This window comes from Mastacembelus armatus, chromosome 1, assembly GCF_900324485.2.
Source record: "Mastacembelus armatus chromosome 1, fMasArm1.2, whole genome shotgun sequence".
Taxonomy (NCBI): domain Eukaryota; kingdom Metazoa; phylum Chordata; class Actinopteri; order Synbranchiformes; family Mastacembelidae; genus Mastacembelus; species Mastacembelus armatus.
The window spans coordinates 3,348,044-3,368,290 of NC_046633.1; the positions used below are offsets into that span (position 1 = coordinate 3,348,044).

The following is a 20,247-nucleotide window of genomic DNA, read 5'->3' on the forward strand; positions in this document are numbered from 1 at the left end:
TTAAAATAACAAGGATATTGTGCATAATCTTTTAACATTTAGTATTAGTATTTGGCATGCAGGATACAAAGGCACTCAAATTGTACAGATGGGCTACAATAGTAGACATAAAAACATAGGTACAAAACATGACTACAAATAAGACAACACAGTAAGACTGCAAATTATCTTGGCAACCCACAGGGGCTCTGTAGCACGTATTTTCTCTCTTTTAGGAGGAATGGAAAGAAAAATAGAGAATAAGCATGTTTTACTGCAATATTTTCAAACACAGTTAACAAAAATCATTAGATGTACTGTTAGATGTCCAGCCTGGACTGCTGCTTGGGTCTACCAAGCTGTCTGGTTGGCCCGATGCGTCTTCCAGCATGTGTGCGCTGATGCTGCCGCAGACCCTGGCGGTAAATGAAACTCTTTCCACATTCTCCACACTCATAAGGTCTCTCTCCAGTGTGAAGCCTGTGGTGCACCTTCAGTTCCTCAGCTCTAGAGTAGCCTTTCCCACAGACACTACAAATGAAAGGTCTGTCTTTAATGTGGGTCTGGTAATGTGCTGTTAGATATGAGTTTATCCGAAATGTCTTCCCACAGATGGAACATGCAAATGGCCTTTCCCCAGAGTGCTGCATCTCATGCAGCTTGAGAGATGAAGCTGTGTGGAAACCTCTACCACACTGGGAGCAGAGGAACGGTCTCTCCCCAGTATGGATACGCTGGTGGATTTGTATGTAGTTCTCATTGATGAACCTCTTGCCACAGTCGGGACACGAGTAGGGCTTCTCCTTAAAGTGTGTTTTCATGTGTTCTTCCAGCTTCTCTTTTTCCTTGAACTGAATGCCGCAGCGACGGCAGAAGAGAAGCTGTGATGATGGACTGTGTTCGGACGTGTCCGATTCGGCAGCTGTCTGTGTATGTGTAGTAATGTGGTGTGCTTGTAAAGCGGATTGACTGTCACAGTCTTTTCCACACTCCAGACAACGGAGAGACGACCGGATCCTCGACTCCCCCGGCAAAGACTTCAAGTATTCGGAGAGTTCTGTTGTTATAGGATTAACCTCATCGTCAAAGTCTGCAGCACCCTTACGACCTTCACAGAGACAAAGGAGAGATACAAACATACAATGTTTTATTCTTTGGTCTCTTGAGGAAATAAACTTTACATTGCTTAGGATTTCAATTTTACTGTACATATTTATTGATGTATTCTGAGTTTGAAATTAAAGTTTTGGTCAGTCATACAGAAATTGAGCTAGTGATACTGCATCTTTCTTAATGTACTTTGTCAAGCAAACAGTGTCTATTTATACAAACATTTACATTATAAGTACAGCTTGAGCGAGTAAGAGCCAGTGCAGCAATGATATACTTAAAACTTAAAATGTACTGTAAGGCCCTTCCTTCACCCAGTTTCTCCACTAAAGGCAGTTTTAGGCACTTTTAGGTTTTATGAGCTAACATTTACTACACAAACTACAAAATTAAGGGCTGACTGTTGTTTTATATGTAAGCATTTATGTAAAACCAGTGTTGTTGAATCAATAACTGTGAGCAAGAGAAATACAATTTGGTCCTGTTTTGATTTTTAAAAATCACCAAGTATAGTGTCTTTTTGCTATTGAGACCAACAGGAATGATCTGTTGGACAGCAGAAGTGACCAAGTAGGAGTATGTGTTGACTGGCTGGCCAGGTTAATTAAAATCCAGCCCTCAATACTGTAGCTAGCTAGTCGATCAGTGATCTGGAGGTGACGTAGAGGTAATGCTAAAGACAACAACAAGTCCCTTTGTTATTTTATTGTTTTTTTTTTTCTTTGCAGTTTGTTATTATTAGCATATGGACAAGGTTTCTGTAGGGTTCACTGATTAAACCTTATCTTAAGACATTTTAATACCACATGCAATGCCATTTAATTCCTGTTTCACAGCCATAACCACCAAATTATGAAAAAATGAAGTATGAAAAAATATGAAAACCAGTTTGCAACATAATGTTAATTACTATTTACCAAGTATCTAACAAAACTAATCCCAATATTAATATTAATTAATCAGTGAACATCAACTGGAGAAAATGAACAGATGAATAAAAAAAAAAGTAAGGTCTGTTTTTGAGAAACCTGAAATCAATGTTTTTAATACTTTTAAGACCTGCAGATAATAGTTTGAAGACAAGTATTTAGCAGTCAACACTAAATATAACTGTACTGACTGGAGGAAAGTCATTTAAGTATGATAGTATTGTGGCTATTATTACTAAATGTTATCTACAGTAAGCTTATCAGGCTTTCTAGGTATCAATACATTTTTAAGTTCTATAATTTTGACTGAGTAAAATACTGACAACTCTGGCAGTGAGCAGTTTGAATGTATCCATGTGACCCTGTACCACAAAAACCAAACTCTGACATGAAAAGGTTTAAGCCAAACAGTTAAGCATTATCTACTGTAGGTCTCACCAAGGTGGACTTTGTAGTGCGTTTTGAGATTTCCCTTCTGGTTAAAACCTCGACCACAGATGGAGCAGCAGTAGGGTTTTTCTCCTGTGTGGATCAGCTCATGCCTCTCTAGTTTGTATGCATGAGGAAATTCTTTGCCACACACTGAACAGTGGTACTCTATCTTCTCTTTGGGCTTCTTCAGAAGCTCAGGAGGTATTTCTACTGGTACACGAACCATCTTCCTGCCAGGGCGCTTCTTCCCTGTGTGAAAGTAGTATAAAATTAGAAGGTTAGGCAGTAAATTTAATGCTTACAAAATAAGCATGTAGAAAAAAAAAAAAAAAACAATGACACACCAACAAGAACCTCAAATGTTTTTACAGTAACCTTTCTCAACTTACTCTGTTCTTCACCACAAGTATTTATACCAAACACTGGGTTGTAACTCATTCACAAACTCGAAGTTTGAGGTCACTTCTTCATGGTAGGAAAGATTCAGATTTGTCTGCTCATAAATAGAAAAAATTCCACACTGCCACATTTTCACACTGTGTCAAGTGAATTTTAAGCATTAAATTTACAGAAAAATAGTCCCAAGACCACATATTATAAGATTAGCAGCAAAGGCAGAAGTGTAGTTATTTATAGGTTGTTTTGGCCCCAGCCACCTACTTTTTCTTTGCCTGTCTGTCAAACCATATCAAAACTATTTTTATTGCTTGTAGATGATGCACACTGGCATGGTCACATCTATGCTGCTGCTGCTGCTGCTGCTGCTGTTGTTTTTTGCTGGTGTATAGTGTATCAGCAGGTCAGAAACTCCTGCTGCTCTGCATTTTAACAACCACCAAAGATGCTACAGGCCCTGTTTCGTGTCTCTTTTTTATTTTTTATGAGTGCTTTAGATAACATTGGAAAAAGTCAAAAATCTATAGTGTGAGACATGTCTGACAGCGGGGGATTTATTAACCCTTTCAGGTGTACATTACAGCTTCTTATACTTCCTGTCAAAAGTACAACCCTCCTAAATCACGGCATCAAATGTATTTCACTGCAGGCAGTAATACTTCTACTATGCCCTACAGCTTATACACTAGTGAAACTGAGCTCAATTTGCAGCAACATGATATATGCCACCTTAAAAAGAAACAGAATAAGAATTAAACATAGCCACCTGTTCTTTATCTTGTTATAAGGAAACCATGTTGGTTAAAACTGTTGTTTTCTCTTACCAGTTGAAATACCTGTAATTTCTCCTCCAGTAGACAGTTTGATATCTTTCCTTGTTTTGTAAGGTCGCTTTGCTGTTAAAGAAAAAAAAAAAGCTTTAGTCTGAAACAGAAAACTAATAAACTGTCATAGCTGGATACCTGTTGGGTATCAAGAACCATCAAAATCTTTAAGCACCACTTATTTGTAAGGAAATAACTAAATAACTTTTTCAGTTCTTTGAATCCCTTAAAGGGTTTGTATGTAAATATAGTTTACAACACAGTAGTAGTAGAGTTGCTAAATCTTAATCAGCTTTCACAGCACAAGTGGTTTTCCATGTATTGTGAATGCTTGTCCCATGTTAACTCGTCATCTAGTTAACTCCCTGTGACTACCGTAGTTCTTTGACCCCTCAACTGGAATTTTCAAAAACAGCAGAATTTCTTTTCTTACTCAAACAATATGAAATTAACTATGATCAGTGAGCAGGATTGGACTGAAAGTTAAAGGCTACCTGTGAACTACGTTCTCTCTTACCAGCAACACGGCGGACAGTTTTTATGTTAAACTGTTCTGATTCCACAATTGTCGGTAAATTTCTCTGTCTTCGGGTACGCCTTAATACTATGGGACAAAAATTAAGACAAATAATAAAATAACTGAATGCAAAAATGATGCAATGCATTCATTTGCCTGAACAATTAAAACCACTCACTTCCAGGCTCTGCCTCCTTGTCTTCCCCAGGCAACAGTGGTGTTTTTGAACTCTTTCTTCTGCCCCTTCTCTTTCCTTTGTGACAGAAACAACATAAATATTACCAAATGGGTACAAATAGTTATTATACTGATGTTGAATCCAAGTTAAAATAAAACAATATGCATAAATAATATGACTCCTGAATCCTACACATAGATTACTTAAATCAGTACTGTCAAGTTTGAATATAATGAATGTGAATAAAAATAAAATCTTATCTTTTTATGACTTTACTCACCAGGATTTGTGGGAACTTCTTTTTCTGTGTCCGAGATGTCTAATGACACCACTGTTATTTCTGGACCCTTCTGTCGTCTGTGCCTCTTTCCTGCTAACATCATGTACAAAAAGATAAACTTCAGACCTGAGTGATAATTATTATTAACAACCTGCACAATAGCTTTAATTATGTCTTGACTTCTGTTTACCACGGTACAAGTGCGGAACAGCTGTCATCTTTACTACTCTCTCTTTTTCCTCCCCTTCTTCCCTTTCTTCATCTTCCCCCACAGACACAACTTCCATGAGGAGAGTTGGACTACTGCTGTCTCTCTGGTTTTGGCCTTGCAGCTGAGACTCGGATAGAACAACACCCTGTGATCATAATTATTAAAAATGATTAGAAATATACTCCCAAAACCTTCCCTGGGTAATATAGTACATCAACCTGCAAACAGAGCAGTGATAAAAGCATTTTTATGGTATTTTTTATAGGCTGTAATCTAAACTATTTCTACATTTGCAATGGTAAACTATAATTTAGTAATTCTGCCTCTTTATCTACACTGCAGAAATGAAGACTACTTCCTCATGTAACCAAGATTTGGTCCACTACCACGTTGTTCTGCTCCACTAATTTTGTACAGTAAATTCAGTGTGTCAAAATAAAGACAGCTGGTATGTGGGAAGACCATCTTCCATCCCACAAAAAAAGCACTAATTTTAGCAGAGACCTCATACAAAAATAATTTGATGACACCTGTGGAAATTATTTAACAAATGGAACATCCGTACATTAAACTGTCTCCATGGCAAGTCACTGTTCTCCAAGATATATGTATATAGTCATTTCTCTCTTTTCACTTTATCAAACTGGAAAGTTGGCTCACAGAATTCCAGCTCTTGCCAATTTTGCAGGACACATATTTTCTCAACTCTTTGATAAGGCTCGAGGTTGTATATGATGATGTATGATGAAGATTATATATGATGTTGACCTTTTTTCTACTATATCCAATCTGCTGTTTCAAGAGACAGAGAGAACAGCCATCTTAGCCCTCATGGCGGAATTGATAAATTATGACAAATTACCTTGCTCAGCTGAAGGTTTTCAGCACAGTCGGAGCCTCGGTCAGGACTGACTCCTGTAAAAATGAACATAGCTACCTCAGACACACCTGTCATAACAAGTGATGCTCACTAAATTATAAACATTGTTAATATATTGTTAAATTTAAAAGATCCTGTTTGGGATAACCTAAGTAGGTTAGGTGCTGTGAATTTTTAACTGCACTTAAAATATTCTTTACCAAATAAAATTGGTCTCTTGAGCAAAACTGTGTACTGCTGGACTTTGCACTTTGTAAATTTTGAAAAACTTACTGGTACTCCACTCAACTACTTCTCCATCAGAATTGATTAAACCACAAATTTCTTCATCTTGTTCTTGTTCCTCTTCTTCCTCCTCCCCTGCCTGCAGTCTGACGGTCAAATGGAGCGTTTGGTCCTTCAATTTTGAATGTGCCATGTTGAGTCCATGTGACAGGGGCATTTGTTCAGAAGAATCCTAAATACACGACACAGTGCAAAAAGGCATTCATTTTCTACATCCCATCAGTGTCCTTACCCAAAGTAAATCTGACACGAAGGAGCGACCCCACATGATTTTGTTCCTTTAGTTGGAATGCACTGTGATTAAAACAAAAGTCAAATACAAATTGCACACAACTTTGGTCATCTGAACTTGGTTGATACTTTAACTAAAAATAACAGTTTATTATAAAAACAACAATAACAACAACAGCACATATTAAAATATATTTGAAACCAACAAAAACAAAAACTAAAGAGGACTTAAATTTCAGTTCTCGAGGTGATGCTAATTACATAAAAACAATTATATGAAAAGAAATGTTTCTTTATAAATTAGTAATGGTATTAAATTGCTACAAAAAAAAAAGTGTTACTACATACGGTTTGGCAAGGTGCTGATCTTTTGGTTTTGTGCAGTTCCTCTTCTCTTTGCAAAGATGTGCTTTGTTTTTCTTCAAGGCTCAGGTCCTCAGTACAACACCCCTCCTTTATATGCGTTTGCTGATGGGATTTCTCAAATAGTGGATAGGAGAAAGTTTTTCCTTCGACATTATTGCATTGATGCACAGTGACATTTTCTGATGCCTTCTCATGAGTACAGGAAATCTTATGTTTCCCATCAGAGCACAAGGGCACGTGTCCCTGCCGCCCATCTTTGGCACAGGAGCTCTGCCCACAGAGAATGGGGCCACCAGGCTCCTCAGAGCATTTCTCCACCACCTCAGTTACTCTCTGGTGTCTCTTTACTCCATATGAATAGCAGCACTCCCTCCCACATGCTTTGAGATGGGGATCACAGGTATGCACAGAAGTTACTTCTTTTTCTTCCTCTGAGCTGAAGCTCTCATCTGTCATAAACATAACAAGGCAAAACAAAAATGTGAAAAATCACAACAAAGTAGCTCTGTGTGTGTCATCTAATGAGGTGATGCTGATATTTAAGATTTTCCACTCACGATTCTCACTCACACTCCAGCCTTCCTCCTCCTCTTTGATGATTACTCGAATCTCAGATGTGTCACAATTATAGTCAGGGTCTGCTAGTGCTTTTTTTGTGTCATGATGTAGTGAATTCTGGTCATCAAATTTTTCATTTACATTCAGTGACAATGGATCTTGAAGTTCACGATCCTGTTAAGACATTAGGACAGAGATACTCGTGCTCAGCAATCAGCTGCAACAAAAGAGCTACAAGCTTGAGTTTACTAGACATGGGGTAAGACATGTTTAAAGCAGCTGCAATGAAGAGAAAAATGCTGTGCATGAACACGTTTAATCTGACATGAATCTCCGTATATGCTGACAACTTAGACAAAAAATCAAAATCAGGATAGACAAGTAATACCGGATTCATGTCAGCAAAATAAGACAACACCCCATTGTTGCAACCTGGGTGAGTTCTCTGATAATTCAAAGACTGTGACCTACAGTGACAGGCCTGTTGTCTCATGTTAACTGTCTGGAAATGTCCAATCAATGATGGGAAGGCAGAACTTCATTCAAGTCATGTGATTATAGCCCAGTGTCACAAATTTAGCTCAAGGGTCTTTACAACCTTTGCACAATACAACCCCCTCTGTTCAAGTCAAAGCAGATAAAAACAAACTGTGCTGGCTTTAAAGTTTGATTTGAATTGACTGAATCTACTGTTAATATAATCAGTTGTATTCATATTAAACTACAGGCAACAATGGATTTGTAGCCATTCTGGCAACCATTCTGGCAACCATTCTGGACCTGGACCCCCCCCCCCCCCCGTCTATCTCAGCCCAGGAGAGGGGACCAGCTGTGTGAGGCAGTTTATCACATCACCAGCCTGTGTCTGAAGCTACACAGTAACAGCTCTGCAGAAAACATCCTGTGTGGTACCAGATGCAATGACTGCACACCCTAGAGAACCTCATGACTACACACTGGTGACCTTATCATCACATCTGACTAGGCAGAAAGACTAGGCAGAAAGCCTCATCCATACCGACCTGCACCCTATGATGAGACGGACCATCATACACTCTACCAGCCTCACATGATGCTAGTCAACACAAACTACACTTACCACCCCCCAAGGCCACGCTGAGTGCTCTGAGCAGCACCTTCAGTGACAGGCTGCCACATCTGTGGTATGTGAAGGAGCTACCACAGGTCCTTTGTCCCTGCTCCCATCAGACTCCACATCCGTCACTAGTTATTGACTCTGTAATGATGTTTAACTACAGACTGACATGTCACTGACTCAACTTATTGTCTTATTCCTATTTACTTGTAAATATTTTTTTATTATTACAGCTGTAACACCCTTATTTCCCTGTAAGTATCATAAAATGTATCTACCTCCTTCATAAAGATCAAAGAATGGTGGAGAATCAAAAAGAGGCTATAATGTAATATTAAGTAAAAATATAAATACATTTACATTTACATGACATTTGTGTCTGTTTTCGCCCAGCTGTATATAATAATTCCTACAGGAGCTAATCAATTAACAGAACTTGGACCCAAAAAAAAAGCTAATGGAGAGATTAACTAATTAAAAAAGCAATTACTTATCACAGGTTTTTCTAAAACTGACACTTGCCAATGAGTTCATGAGCTTTCTAGCTATTGCACCAGCAGTAATACCACTGCTTACTACAAGTCTGACAGTGCACAATGCATCTTCATAACAACAGACTGCACAGCCACCTGCAGCACAATGCAGTCAAAGCAAATCCACAGTAATATTTTAGTGAGAGCAGCAGACAGTAAAAGCACCAAAAGAAAGTAAGCCAGACTTTTGTCACCCAAACTTAAGCCTTTTTTTAACTTTCAGTGTTTTTTAAGACTTTTCAAGACCTGCAGAGATCCTACAGCATGTTACTGTGCAGTACACAATATCTAATAGTCAAACTACACAGCCAATTACTGTCACACTGCATTTGTATAGTGAATACATAGTACATATAGTTTCATAACTTATTTATATCTAATGACATTTAAAGTCTCATTTAGATGCTGTCTGAAATCATCTAACTTCTGAACTTAGTGAATGCAGCGTTAACATTAGTTATTGACAAACGCCATCAGCTAGTTAGCTAGCTTTGAAGATACTGTGACAATATTAGTCAGAGTTGTTATTAAATGCATGAACCACAGGGGCTAATATTTAAACCAGTGTGACCCCAGTCGACCCACACCTAACAAGGTGCCTCTTATTTAAATGCAGACCAGGTTTACGAACTCAAGTCTCCAGCTATAACGATTAAGCTACATCCAGCAAACGACTGCGAGCCATACAAAATAATCGTTGCCGGAACAGCAGCCACGTTACCTCAAACATAATGCGATGCGGCCGCACGTCTTGAAGGATGTCATAAGAAAAGCAGAACGGGCAGTGAATGGGGCTAAGTTGAAGCCTTATTCCGGGTGAGAGCTGCTGTCATGGACTAACCTACTACTGTCGCTGTTAGCTAAACTGAGTTGCGCCACCACTTCTTCTTTTTTCAGCGTCTGTGATGACAGGTCACCAGCTGGGAGGCGCACACCGCCACCTACTGGGCAGAATAGAGTAAAGCAGAATGAAGCTGCTTTGACTACTTGTGGCCACCAGATATCACTATAAAATATGAATCAAATCAAAGATTCAGAGAAACTTGTTCTTCTTTTCATGAAACCACACGTTGCACAAAGCTGTGTGGATTAATCCCTTAAAACTCTTTGGGTACTTTTGCCTGTAATGGACTGATTCTTTGGGTTCTTTTTAACTCTTCTGAACAATGCGGAAAGCACATTTTAGTGCCATTATAAACAACTAAGACAGAATTGGCTCAGACGTCTGCTCATGGCCAAAACACAAGCATTGTTTTCTTTTTATCATGCCAAACATTTACATTTGTATCAGGTTTGTGCCTCTATAAACTTGGCCCAGTATTTCAAATACTCTTTCTGACTTTACAGTGGTAAAATTTTGTGTTATGTTTCAAAAGGGTGTTACACCTTATGAGTACCTAACCTTTTTTTTTAAGTTGGTGGACTAGGTATAATTAATTTTGAGTTTACATACAAAGAAAAATCCTTATTTGTTATTTTTTAATGAGCAGTGCCAGAGATAGTTAGTAAAATTTCAAACAGTTCACATTTATTGTAAATGATGCAGATGCATACAGGTAAGAATAGCATAGGGTACAGCATACTAACCAGGGTCATGGAGGTCTGCTGTAGACTATTCCAGCTATCTTAGATATATATTAAAAATACATTTATTCTAATCATTTCTTGTTTTAATATTCACCATCAAGAGATTCCATCCTAAAGTGGAGGGTGGAGAGGATAAAACAAGTTTTGTATTATAAAAAATTGTTTTATCCTTTAAGTAGGATTATACTTTCATTCTGCTTATGCACTTTTACTTAAGTCAAAATTGAATGCATACCTTACTTCTCCTTTGCCTCTTCCAGTATTAATAGGTGACTGTTTTATTATTGTAATGGTCAGAAATAAAGATCACTACCTCAGGCCTGTAACTGTGACAGTATCTGATCTGAACTTTGAACTGCAGCAGCTTTTAAAAGCCACATGGCTGAAACCAGCTGTGCCTCAGGCTTTACAACATCACTGAGGACGACACAGGTCAAACTCTCCCTCTGCCCTCTGTACTCCAGCTGCAGACACATACTACTAGTTTCAGAAAGCTGAGTGTGTGACCAGCTGTTATCAGGTAGGCTGAAGCACATGACACATGGATGTGTCTGCAAGCGCCTATGTGTGTGTCTGTGTTAGTTTCTTTATAGTTGTTTAGTTACATACCATCATTATGAAGCTATTCTGACTTTTTCATACAACTATAAATGAGTGTGTGAGGATTAAACCTAGTTGAGTGTTCCTTATGGAAAGCCTGAATACAGAAACAAAATCAAAGATGGCATTAAGTTGGGCCCTGCAATGGACTGGTGACCTGTCCAGGGTGTACCCCTGCCTTTCACCCAAAAGAGAGCTGGGATAGGCTCCAGCAGATCCCTGGGACCCTGGTTAGGAATAAGTGGGTATAGATGATGGATGGATGGATGAATGTATTCAGTGGGAATGACAAGATCAGTGAGGGGGAAAAAAGAGGAAGATTTCAGTCATAATTTTACAGTCAAAAATAGAGTAGTGTATACAGGAAGTCAGATGGATGTAGTTAACCAGATTGAGGGTGGGATATTGTGGGTTGAATCAGTATCTATTTGTAATAGTAAAGTATTTAAATGGACTATGTGAGTGTGGGGAACCAGAAATTGTTCAGTATGTCTTAAAAAGTTTTATTAAAGTTATTCATAAAATTGATCAAATTAGGCATATATTGTTTTTCTGTTAAAACCATGTTTAGCAAATAAGGGAAACCCCAAATGATAGCTAAGGCAATTACCCTATTAAACAACCATTAAATTATATATAAATTTAATTTAAACTAATTTGAGAAACACCTTAATGTGAACCATTATTGAAAGGCAGTAATACGTCCAAAATGAAAGTAAACTAATGCTTAACTCGTATCCCCATCTAAGACAATCTAGTTTCGGGTTAAGCATCAGGGAGGCATTGGGTAAACCAGTGTCCTCACAGCTGTAGGAAGACAAACGTGCGTGTGTGGGGCTTTCCACAGCAGCGCGGAGCCATGGCGACATCTACTCAAGCAAAAATAGTCACCTGTTTAATCTGACTTCACCAAACAACTGGGGACTGTAGGTTAGTCAACAGCACAGTAATGTCATCTTCCAGCCGGTGACCTGCCAAAGGCAATACCGAAGGTAAAGCAAAGCTGTCAATTTCCCGAATGGCGTTTATTGACGATCACTAACTTAGCGAAGCACTTAGCGCTAACGCTAGCTAGCTATCATCCACTGGCTAAATAACTAGCTAACGTTAGCATGTCAGCCTGAAAGCTAACGATGGTTAAGGTTTGGGTGTGTACTATCAGTTAACTCCTTTTTTTCTTTCTGCTTTTCTGAAAGGTTGTTGTTAGAGCTAACCTAGCTAACTACTTAGCAAACAGCTAGCTAGTTAGTCAGTTGCAGCTAGCCAACGTGCAAAATGAGGATAAGTAACTAGTTAGCTAAACGTAACGTTATGTGATTATATGGTAGTTAACGTCAGTTAGCCTGTGCTTTGTTTACGTGTTATGGTTATTATTAACTAGCTGTTCTGTGTGTGTTTGTGTATGAGAGAGAGAGAGAAGATACTTATTTATTTAGTGCTGTCACGACCATCGCACTTTAAAATTAATGTCACTTCATGCTTGGTGCAAATTATTAATATTCTGTCCCCCAAAGCCTGTTCATGTGTTTCAGTGGTGGAAGAAGAGTTGAGATCATTTAATTAAGTACTAGTACATTAATGTATAGTGAAAGTTATTAATGCCTTGTGGTTCTTTTTTTGTACCCTTTCTCTTCCTCTTCTTCAGATTTGGATATGGAGTGGGATAAATCAGATGACTGTCTGAGAGCATTAATGGATGACCCTCCTCACATATTTGAATCGCCTGAGCCAAAGCTCTCCACCACCTCCAACATCTCAGAACATGAATTCTCTTGTCACTGTTGCTACGACATCTTAGTAAACCCCACCACTTTGACCTGCGGCCATAACTTCTGCCGCCACTGTCTAGCTCTGTGGTGGGAATCGTCACACAAAAACGAATGTCCAGAGTGCCGGGAGAAGTGGGAAGGCTTTCCTAAAATCAACATATTGCTGAGGTATGCTTTTCATGCCCATACCATATTAGTGAAGGAATGTTTGATTTTCCAGACCGTGGTATTCGCTTTGTGTTTCTGGCAAGCACAGAACTGAGACCTGCTGACAGCTTCTACAGAGAGAGGAATTTGCAGTATCCCAGTATTGAAACTTATTCAGATTTTAATTGCATTCAGACTATGGTGTTCACCTTGATTTTCTCATTCAACCCCGTGCGCTTCATTCTAATATGCAGTTACTACTTTTTTGTAATGAACACGATAGTGACAATACATTGTATGCCCATATCATCAATCCTTTTTTAAAAAACATTGATCATCGTTAAATTGTTATTACTTAATATCAGTATGTTAAGTTGTGCGTTTGCCTAGTGCAGCATGCTTTCGCTTTCACTTTCACACTCTTCCTGACAAACTAGTCAGGTAAACGTATTAGTTGTTTTGTTCCTTGATGTACCATTTAGAAGGTAAAAGGAAGACAGTGAAACAGGTATTGGTACTGATTGGTGTTAGAAATAACTGCCTACCCTTACTTTAGTCAGTGAAACAGAAACATTTGTTTGCTTTAATTCCCTTTTACTGTAAGAAGTTACTGTTACCATTAGACAATACTAAAGTGTTGCCAAAGAAATCAGAATCAGAATGAGCTTTATTGCCAAGTGTGTGTGAGTGGGTGCACATACACACAAGGAATTTGTTTTGGTACAGGGGGGGGGGGGGGGACTCCAATGTAAACAGACATAAATACAAATGCTACAAGAATTAAACAAACAAACAAAATCTGAAGGTGATGTCATGTGGTCATAACAGCTTACAAGGAATACATTTAAATAAGTCTGAAACATGTAATGTATGAAAACTGAGGACTTGAAAATGTATTTGTATTACTGATGTCAACTTATCACCACACAGTCAATGCAAAATGCAAATGTATAGTATTTTAGACGGCAAGTCAAAGACCTGGTTTGAGTTTTCACTTAAGATGTGTGATCTTAGAATTGTTTCAAATGTAGGACAAAACAAACACCTGCTGCTTAAGTTTGCCAGAGACAGGCACATCAAATTCAACACATATTATTACTGTGTCTATACTTAGGATTGACATAATGGTGTATTACACATAAAGTCAAGCCGTACCAGCTGACTGTTTACTATACCAATAGATTGGAGTAGTCAATGTGTGAAGAAGAAGCTGTACCAATATTAACACAAACCATAGAAGAACCAATTTCACCCCATGTGCTTTTCTGACTCTAATCAGCAAGTTAGTTGGGTTGGCCAAGGAACATAACCATACCCTCATCACCCCCTTTGTCTTGTTGTACATTGCACTTTGCACATCTACTATTTCCATATACAGTATTTACATAATCCCCTCCTTCTTAGGGATGCAACAGACAAGTTGTTCAGTGAGGTCGTTCAACGGAGGAGAGCCGAGATCCAGGCTAACCCCAAAATCTTCAGGAGCTTGCTGGCCTTCCAGAGGTAGTACAGTAGTAGTAAACATCCAAGGTTTTTGGTGTAAAGCTTCAGAATACTAATAATAGATAATATAAACTGAAAGTGAGTAAAAAAAGAACCAACATTTGTTCAGCAGAAACAGTAATATAAGCAGAACAAAGGATTGGGCACTACTGATTTGTTAGACATTTCCTTGTAACGCCACACCCACAGATCTTTATCTTAGCCATGACTATCATGTCACATAACAATGCAATTGATCAGATTTTGCCAAGTCTTTATTCAGCTTTTAAGTCACATATGTACATATGTGATTTTATACAACAAAGTGTAAATGCACTGAAACAGCACCCTTGTGACATTGTTCACATTATCACCATGAATGTATCTGGTGTGTCTATGTTCACTTGTATTTGAGCCCTTTGTGTTCTGAGAAAAAGGTGGCCTGCTTTCATAAAATATCTGTATGTTGTTAGATATGGTGACAACTTGGGTAGAACCAGGATAAACCAGCACAAAGGAGCAGGCTTCTTCTTCTCTGGAGTCTTAACAGCACTCACATGTGTGGCTGTAAGTATACAACAGCAGCAAAAAGAGCTCACTTAGACTTTTACCAGTTTATCTTGTGTAGTAAAATTACGTCCTCATAATGTGTAGTTATTCTTCTGAGAGATTTATCAAGAATCATTGGAGCCGTCAGTTTTGAGATTTATTTATAGGTTGACACAGGAGTGAGAGAAAGGGTCGGCTGTTCCTATTATGTAGACAGACCATGTCTGTTTTGTACATGTGGCACATGGCAGCAACAAAACTGTGTGTCTTGCCACGTTGCAGTAAATTTGCTCTTGTGTGTGCTGCTGGGAACATGTGAACAGATTAGAGCTTGATTCTGTTATTGACCCCAGTTCAGGGATGTATTGAAATGGGTCATTTTAGGAGAGCGGGAAGGGGGTGTGTTTCTGTGTGCATGGTTGTCAGTTTTGTTTTGGAAGCTTTTGACCTGGTGTTTTTCCTTGGCTCACAGCAAACTGTGTGCCAAGTTGATATGACTTCATACACCCAGCAAAGTCTTGTCAGTTTGGGTCACACTTTTCTCCAGACTCATTTTTACAAACCTCTTGCATTTTGATTTATAAAACTCTAAAGATATTTAAGTTCCCTCTTTACAGGTTTTCTAAATTTTACTGCTGTAGGTGACTAATGCTGAGAATATCACATTACAGTTAGTCAGCATGTATTTTTTCTGTATAATAACGAAATGTATAATATATTCTATATGTATGCTTTTTTGTGATGTTTCTTAGTTTAACAGTGATCTTGGTTTTGTTAACTAAATGGCCTAAACCACTGGTGTAAACAAAGAGGAAACATTATGTGTGTTGCCCATAAAATGAACATACTGTGCAATACCTCTGTTTAAAATGGGATGAAAAAGTGATTAAATAAATGTGCAGAATCACACATACAGTACTGCAGCCTTTCAGAGCTTGCAGTTAGTAAATTCAGGGCTGTTTTTTGCACAGGTGAGTTAGGAGGTCACCAGAAGCTGGTGGGATACCCTTGACATGAAATAAATATTTTGAAATTAATCTCTGGTCCCCAGTTCAGTTTAATAGTCCATCCTTGGTGCCCAGACATTCACCATACACTAATTAACCTGCTGGCTGCAGCTTATTTTGTGACACTATTCATTGTTTGCTTGTAGATTTCTTTCATTATTTTATGGATCATAAAGTATGGTCTGGACATCTACAAAATTTTTAGAATTGTCATAAAATATTTTACAGAAATATCACTCTTCATGGTTGTCAGTGGCTGTTTTGAGAATGTCCACACACAGACACAGGTCTTAGTAAAATCTAGTTCAGTTTGCACCACTCTGGCCCATGTGCAATTCCAGCCATTATGCAAAACTGTTAATCCGCTACTCACCACCAGCAGCTTTGTAAACCAAATCATTGTGTCTGAATATACAAAACACTGTGGTGTGGGATAAGGATGCTGATTTAGGGTTCAGCGCTACGTGTTTGTTAATGTTTGTGTAATTTCAGGTGATGGTGCTGGTGTATCACTGGAGCAGTGGTGTGGTGGAGCAGCATGATCAGTTGATCAGTAAACCTGTGTCTCTCTGGACGCCAGAGGAAGTTGTGTCCTGGTTGGACCAACTGGGGCCTTGGGCACAGCTGTACAGAGAACCTTTCCAGCAGGAGAATGTCAATGGAAGGTATATAATTTACAGTGTTTTTTTTTTTTTCTTGCCCTGATTTTGAAATACAGACACATTTTACCCTGGAAAGCAAAAATCAAGCAAAGTCATATTTTATTGAGCAGAACAAAACTCAGAAGCTTATGTTCAACATCTTTTTCTTTATGGTCACGCAATGTGGTGATTTCTTTCGCTTAAGGCTACTGCTGATGCTGGGGGATGAAGAGCTGTTAAAACCTCCTTATAGCATAGAAAATCAGGCTCACAGACGTGCTGTTCTGGCTGAACTGGACAGAGTTAAAACCCTTGGGGTCAAACCTCCGCAGAACCTCTGGGAATACAAAGTGAGTACTCTTGTCTGTTCCATGAAATTGAGTGCAAATACTACACAATAATTGTCTACCTGTAGTTCACCTCACATGCTTGTAGTCAGTACTTCTGCCCATCTTTAGATGAGTTTGTGTGATATATTTTTTCTAGTATATATTGTACTAGAATAAATATACTCTTAAATCGTGGAGAATGAGGTGTCTTTTCAATAGTGGACTGCGTTTGCATAAGTCACATTCTACCACTTAAATGTTGATTCATTGTCTTAATTTGTTGTTATATAAGAATGTGACTTTTATTGTTGTACCACAGTCCCTTAAATTAATATACTTGGTAAATAAGAGTTTAGAAATTGATTCTCTTGTCATTTATCGTGCTTGTTTAATGTACAAACAAGTGAAACTTCTCTTTCTGTGTATACTTTGTTTCTCTCACTTTCTTTCAGGAGGCTAATGCAGGGAAGTCTCTGTTCTTGCTGTATGCACTAAAGCGCTCCCCTCGTCTCACACTCTTCTACTTGTATTTATTCGACTACTCTGAAACCTTCCTGCCCTTCCTGCACACCTGTTGCCCCGCCATCACACACATTGACCAATCAGTGGAGAATAGCTTTCTCAACACACAGGTGATACAGTCAAACTTACAGCTAATGAAATCTGAAGTAATGAGTTAAAATAAAAACAATGGCTACCTTGACATGCACATGGCACTGTTATTACTGCTAATAATTAGGTTAAGATGGAGCTCTGTTTCTGTATGCATATGGCTGTAATAGAGTTATCTAAGTATCACGTTTAGTCAGTGTTTCATATAATTTTTACTGAGGTAGTACCATTCATTGCATACTTTTTACATTTCATTTGACCTAGTCTTTCTTTGCCTTAATTTAAAATCACGTTCTTAATCGGATGAATATGATGTAACAAATCTATTTTTGCAGTCCTTTAATAATGCCTGTTTTACTGGGTTGAGAGCATGCAGGTATGATCTTTTGTTTTCTGTAATGTTCTTCTGTTTGTTAGTTGGAGCCTACCTGGAGACAGTGGGCAGAGTTTCTTGTGAAGTACCTCCTGCTTCCATACCAGTTGATTGCAGAATTTGCTTGGGACTGGTTGGCCGTCCACTACTGGACATCTCGCTTCATTATTGTTAATGCCATGCTGCTATCTGTGCTGGAAGGCTGCGCTCTGTGGAGACTCTGGACGAGAGCCAGGATCAGGTATGCACATTGGGAGGCTGGATACTTTATTTTTATTTGTTTGTTTGTTTTTGCACTAAAACATAATGTGGTGTTTCTCATTTCTTCAGGTCTATGCCACACAAAATGTGGAACCACTTGTGGAAGATGTTATCTCAGGGGTTTGCCTTTGCTCTCCTATGGCCTTTTGTCCCTCAGTTTGTGTGCAACTGCCTCTTTTACTGGGCTCTCTACTTCAGTCCCATCATTAATATAGACCTGGTGGTGCAGCAACTAATGCATCCAGACACACAGGCACTGTAACAAACTATGTTCAGCCAGTGCCCCAAAATGTCGTATAGTCCACAGCAAATAAATAGCCAGAAATCTAGTTGCTGGTGAGGAAAACATATTTATTCTCAGCAGTAAACTCACTTGAAATGGGCTTTGTTTGCTGTTGAGAGGGAAGTTTTTTGCGCTTCCTGTCTTGTCTGTCTGCTGGATGGTTGCCATGTGGAACGAAAGAAGCATTGAACTTTTGTAGGAGAAACAAAATGAGAAACTGCAGCATATCTGCATAAATATATGTGGTGTTATTGGGTCTGACAGATCATTGCAGTGATCTCATTCTGTGCACAGTGCATTTACAAACCACATTGCCTAAATGGTGCAGAGGGCAGTTATGCAATTGGTAAGTCATGTTCAAACACTGGTGACGGTGACGACTGGCTCCATGAGCTGACAGCTTATGGACAGAAGCACTGTAGCATTGAGATGCCTGTAGTCCAGTGAAAGCTGAGATATTTTTATGCATACAGAGACTTGGTTAATGAAGCTAGAACAAAAGTTTGGATAAATTCATTTGTGCTTGACTTCTATATGTTGGCATGTAATCTACAATCACATAAGCAGTATTATAATTGTATATAAATCCCTATTATGCCTAAATACTGATGCATTCTTTGGATCCTCAGTGCAGCTCTGGCTGTGATTGCGATCTCATTGCTACAGAGCTATCTGATATTCATTCTGTAAGGTTTGGTAACTGTCAGGAGGTTGAGGCCTGTTGTTTTGCAGTTTGATATGAACTTCAGGCTTTACCATTTGTTCAAGGACAAACAAAAACACAGTTGTGTTAAGTAAATGCTAAGCAAAAGAAGCTTTTTCCAGGATTTCTAGACATTCCTTTCATAAAGTTTGTGCCATTTACATCTGAAATAAAACTTCTGTTGTTCAAATTTTTGAGATGCTCATATACATTTTTACTAATTTTAATGATTTGAGGAAAAACTTTATAGCAGATTCTACATGCTTTTACTGATGGCAAAGATTATACTGCACATTTTTTTATTGCTCAAAATATTTTGTTGGCAGTGCACATTTCCAGGTGGATAGAGCTAATCAAAGATGTTTTGTATTTTACGTTGTTCATTTGCACTTAAAGTTTTACACTGTGATTTTCTTCTTTAATGTTCTCTTGACAAATTAAAAAAAAATAACTTTTTAAAAAACGTTCCTCTGTTGTGTGGATTAGTTTTTTCTTGTGATAGTAAGTTTCTGGATAATTGAAATGTAATCATAATTATTTTTATTATAGCGGACTTAATTTCCCCCACCGTGTACTCCCAAGGTTTGGGATCTAAGAAACTAAAAGCAGCTCCTGCAGTGGTTCGCACCATTAACGAAGCTTCATAAACCTTGTTATAGGTTAATAAATCATTTAACATGTGAGCGAAACGATTTTTGGAGTGTGATTGTGTAATACCACACTGCACAAACAAGTTAGGAAACGTCTAATATTTAAGGTCTGTTTGTTTAAAAGATGTATTTTATTTTCACTTCAATAACCGATAAGACGTGTGACCTGCACAGGTATGCCAAAACCTCCACGTGCAATTGTAAATAAAGTTTGATTGATTGAAAATTCTGAAACGAGCACCCCCTAGTGTTCCACGGTTGCCATGGCAGAAACGTTTGTCGCCATAACAACGTAGGGACTGTCTCAACAAAGCAGAAATATCTGAAAACACGAAAACAATGACAAACGCGCATGGGGAACTAACTAACTAAAATATTATCGTTATTTACATCAGTTTGGCTCCTGATGAATGTATATATATGTAATGACATCATATTTTGCCTGTTTT

The 20,247-nt window shown here is 38.4% G+C and overlaps 2 protein-coding genes across 4 annotated transcripts; one reads left to right on the forward strand and one right to left on the reverse strand.

Moving 5' to 3' along the window:
- Positions 1-26: 26 nt before the first annotated feature.
- Positions 27-9,694, reverse strand: LOC113128064 (zinc finger protein 354A-like). 3 transcript variants are annotated; one of them, XM_033325244.1, is made up of 12 exons: positions 9,527-9,694; positions 7,176-7,350; positions 6,601-7,067; positions 6,010-6,193; positions 5,719-5,771; positions 4,836-5,001; positions 4,646-4,735; positions 4,366-4,440; positions 4,188-4,274; positions 3,671-3,742; positions 2,457-2,699; positions 27-1,087 (listed from the first exon to the last, which is right to left on the reverse strand). In XM_033325244.1, exons 1-12 carry the CDS (start codon positions 9,533-9,535, stop codon positions 300-302), a joined length of 2,409 nt encoding a protein of 802 aa, XP_033181135.1. In that variant the 5' UTR covers positions 9,536-9,694; the 3' UTR covers positions 27-299. The 3 variants fall into 3 exon arrangements, with proteins under 3 accessions (XP_033181135.1, XP_033181136.1, XP_033181134.1); XM_033325245.1 differs by having other exon boundaries at positions 3,683-3,742; positions 4,646-4,738; XM_033325243.1 differs by having other exon boundaries at positions 4,646-4,738.
- A 2,094-nt stretch (positions 9,695-11,788) lies between these two features.
- Positions 11,789-19,611, forward strand: LOC113127860 (bifunctional apoptosis regulator). Its single transcript, XM_026302733.2, has 9 exons — positions 11,789-11,984; positions 12,638-12,929; positions 14,313-14,411; positions 14,864-14,957; positions 16,439-16,611; positions 16,793-16,937; positions 17,369-17,548; positions 17,946-18,142; positions 18,232-19,611. The coding sequence occupies exons 2-9, from the start codon at positions 12,646-12,648 to the stop codon at positions 18,422-18,424; spliced, it is 1,365 nt and encodes a 454-aa protein (XP_026158518.1). The 5' UTR covers positions 11,789-11,984; positions 12,638-12,645; the 3' UTR covers positions 18,425-19,611.
- Positions 19,612-20,247: the final 636 nt, after the last annotated feature.

Coding starts and splice junctions, on each gene's coding strand:
- LOC113127860 (XM_026302733.2), top strand. CDS start 12,646: ATGGAGTGGGATAAATCAGATGACTGTCTGAGAGCATTAATGGATGAC. Junction 12,930..14,312: donor AAAATCAACATATTGCTGAG/GTATGCTTTTCA, acceptor CCTCCTTCTTAG/GGATGCAACAGACAAGTTGT. Junction 14,958..16,438: donor CAGCACTCACATGTGTGGCT/GTAAGTATACAA, acceptor GTGTAATTTCAG/GTGATGGTGCTGGTGTATCA.
- LOC113128064 (XM_033325243.1), bottom strand. Junction 4,275..4,365: donor CAAGGAGGCAGAGCCTGGAA/GTGAGTGGTTTT, acceptor TTTGTCCCATAG/TATTAAGGCGTACCCGAAGA. Junction 2,700..3,670: donor AATTACAGGTATTTCAACTG/GTAAGAGAAAAC, acceptor ACTTTCACACAG/GGAAGAAGCGCCCTGGCAGG.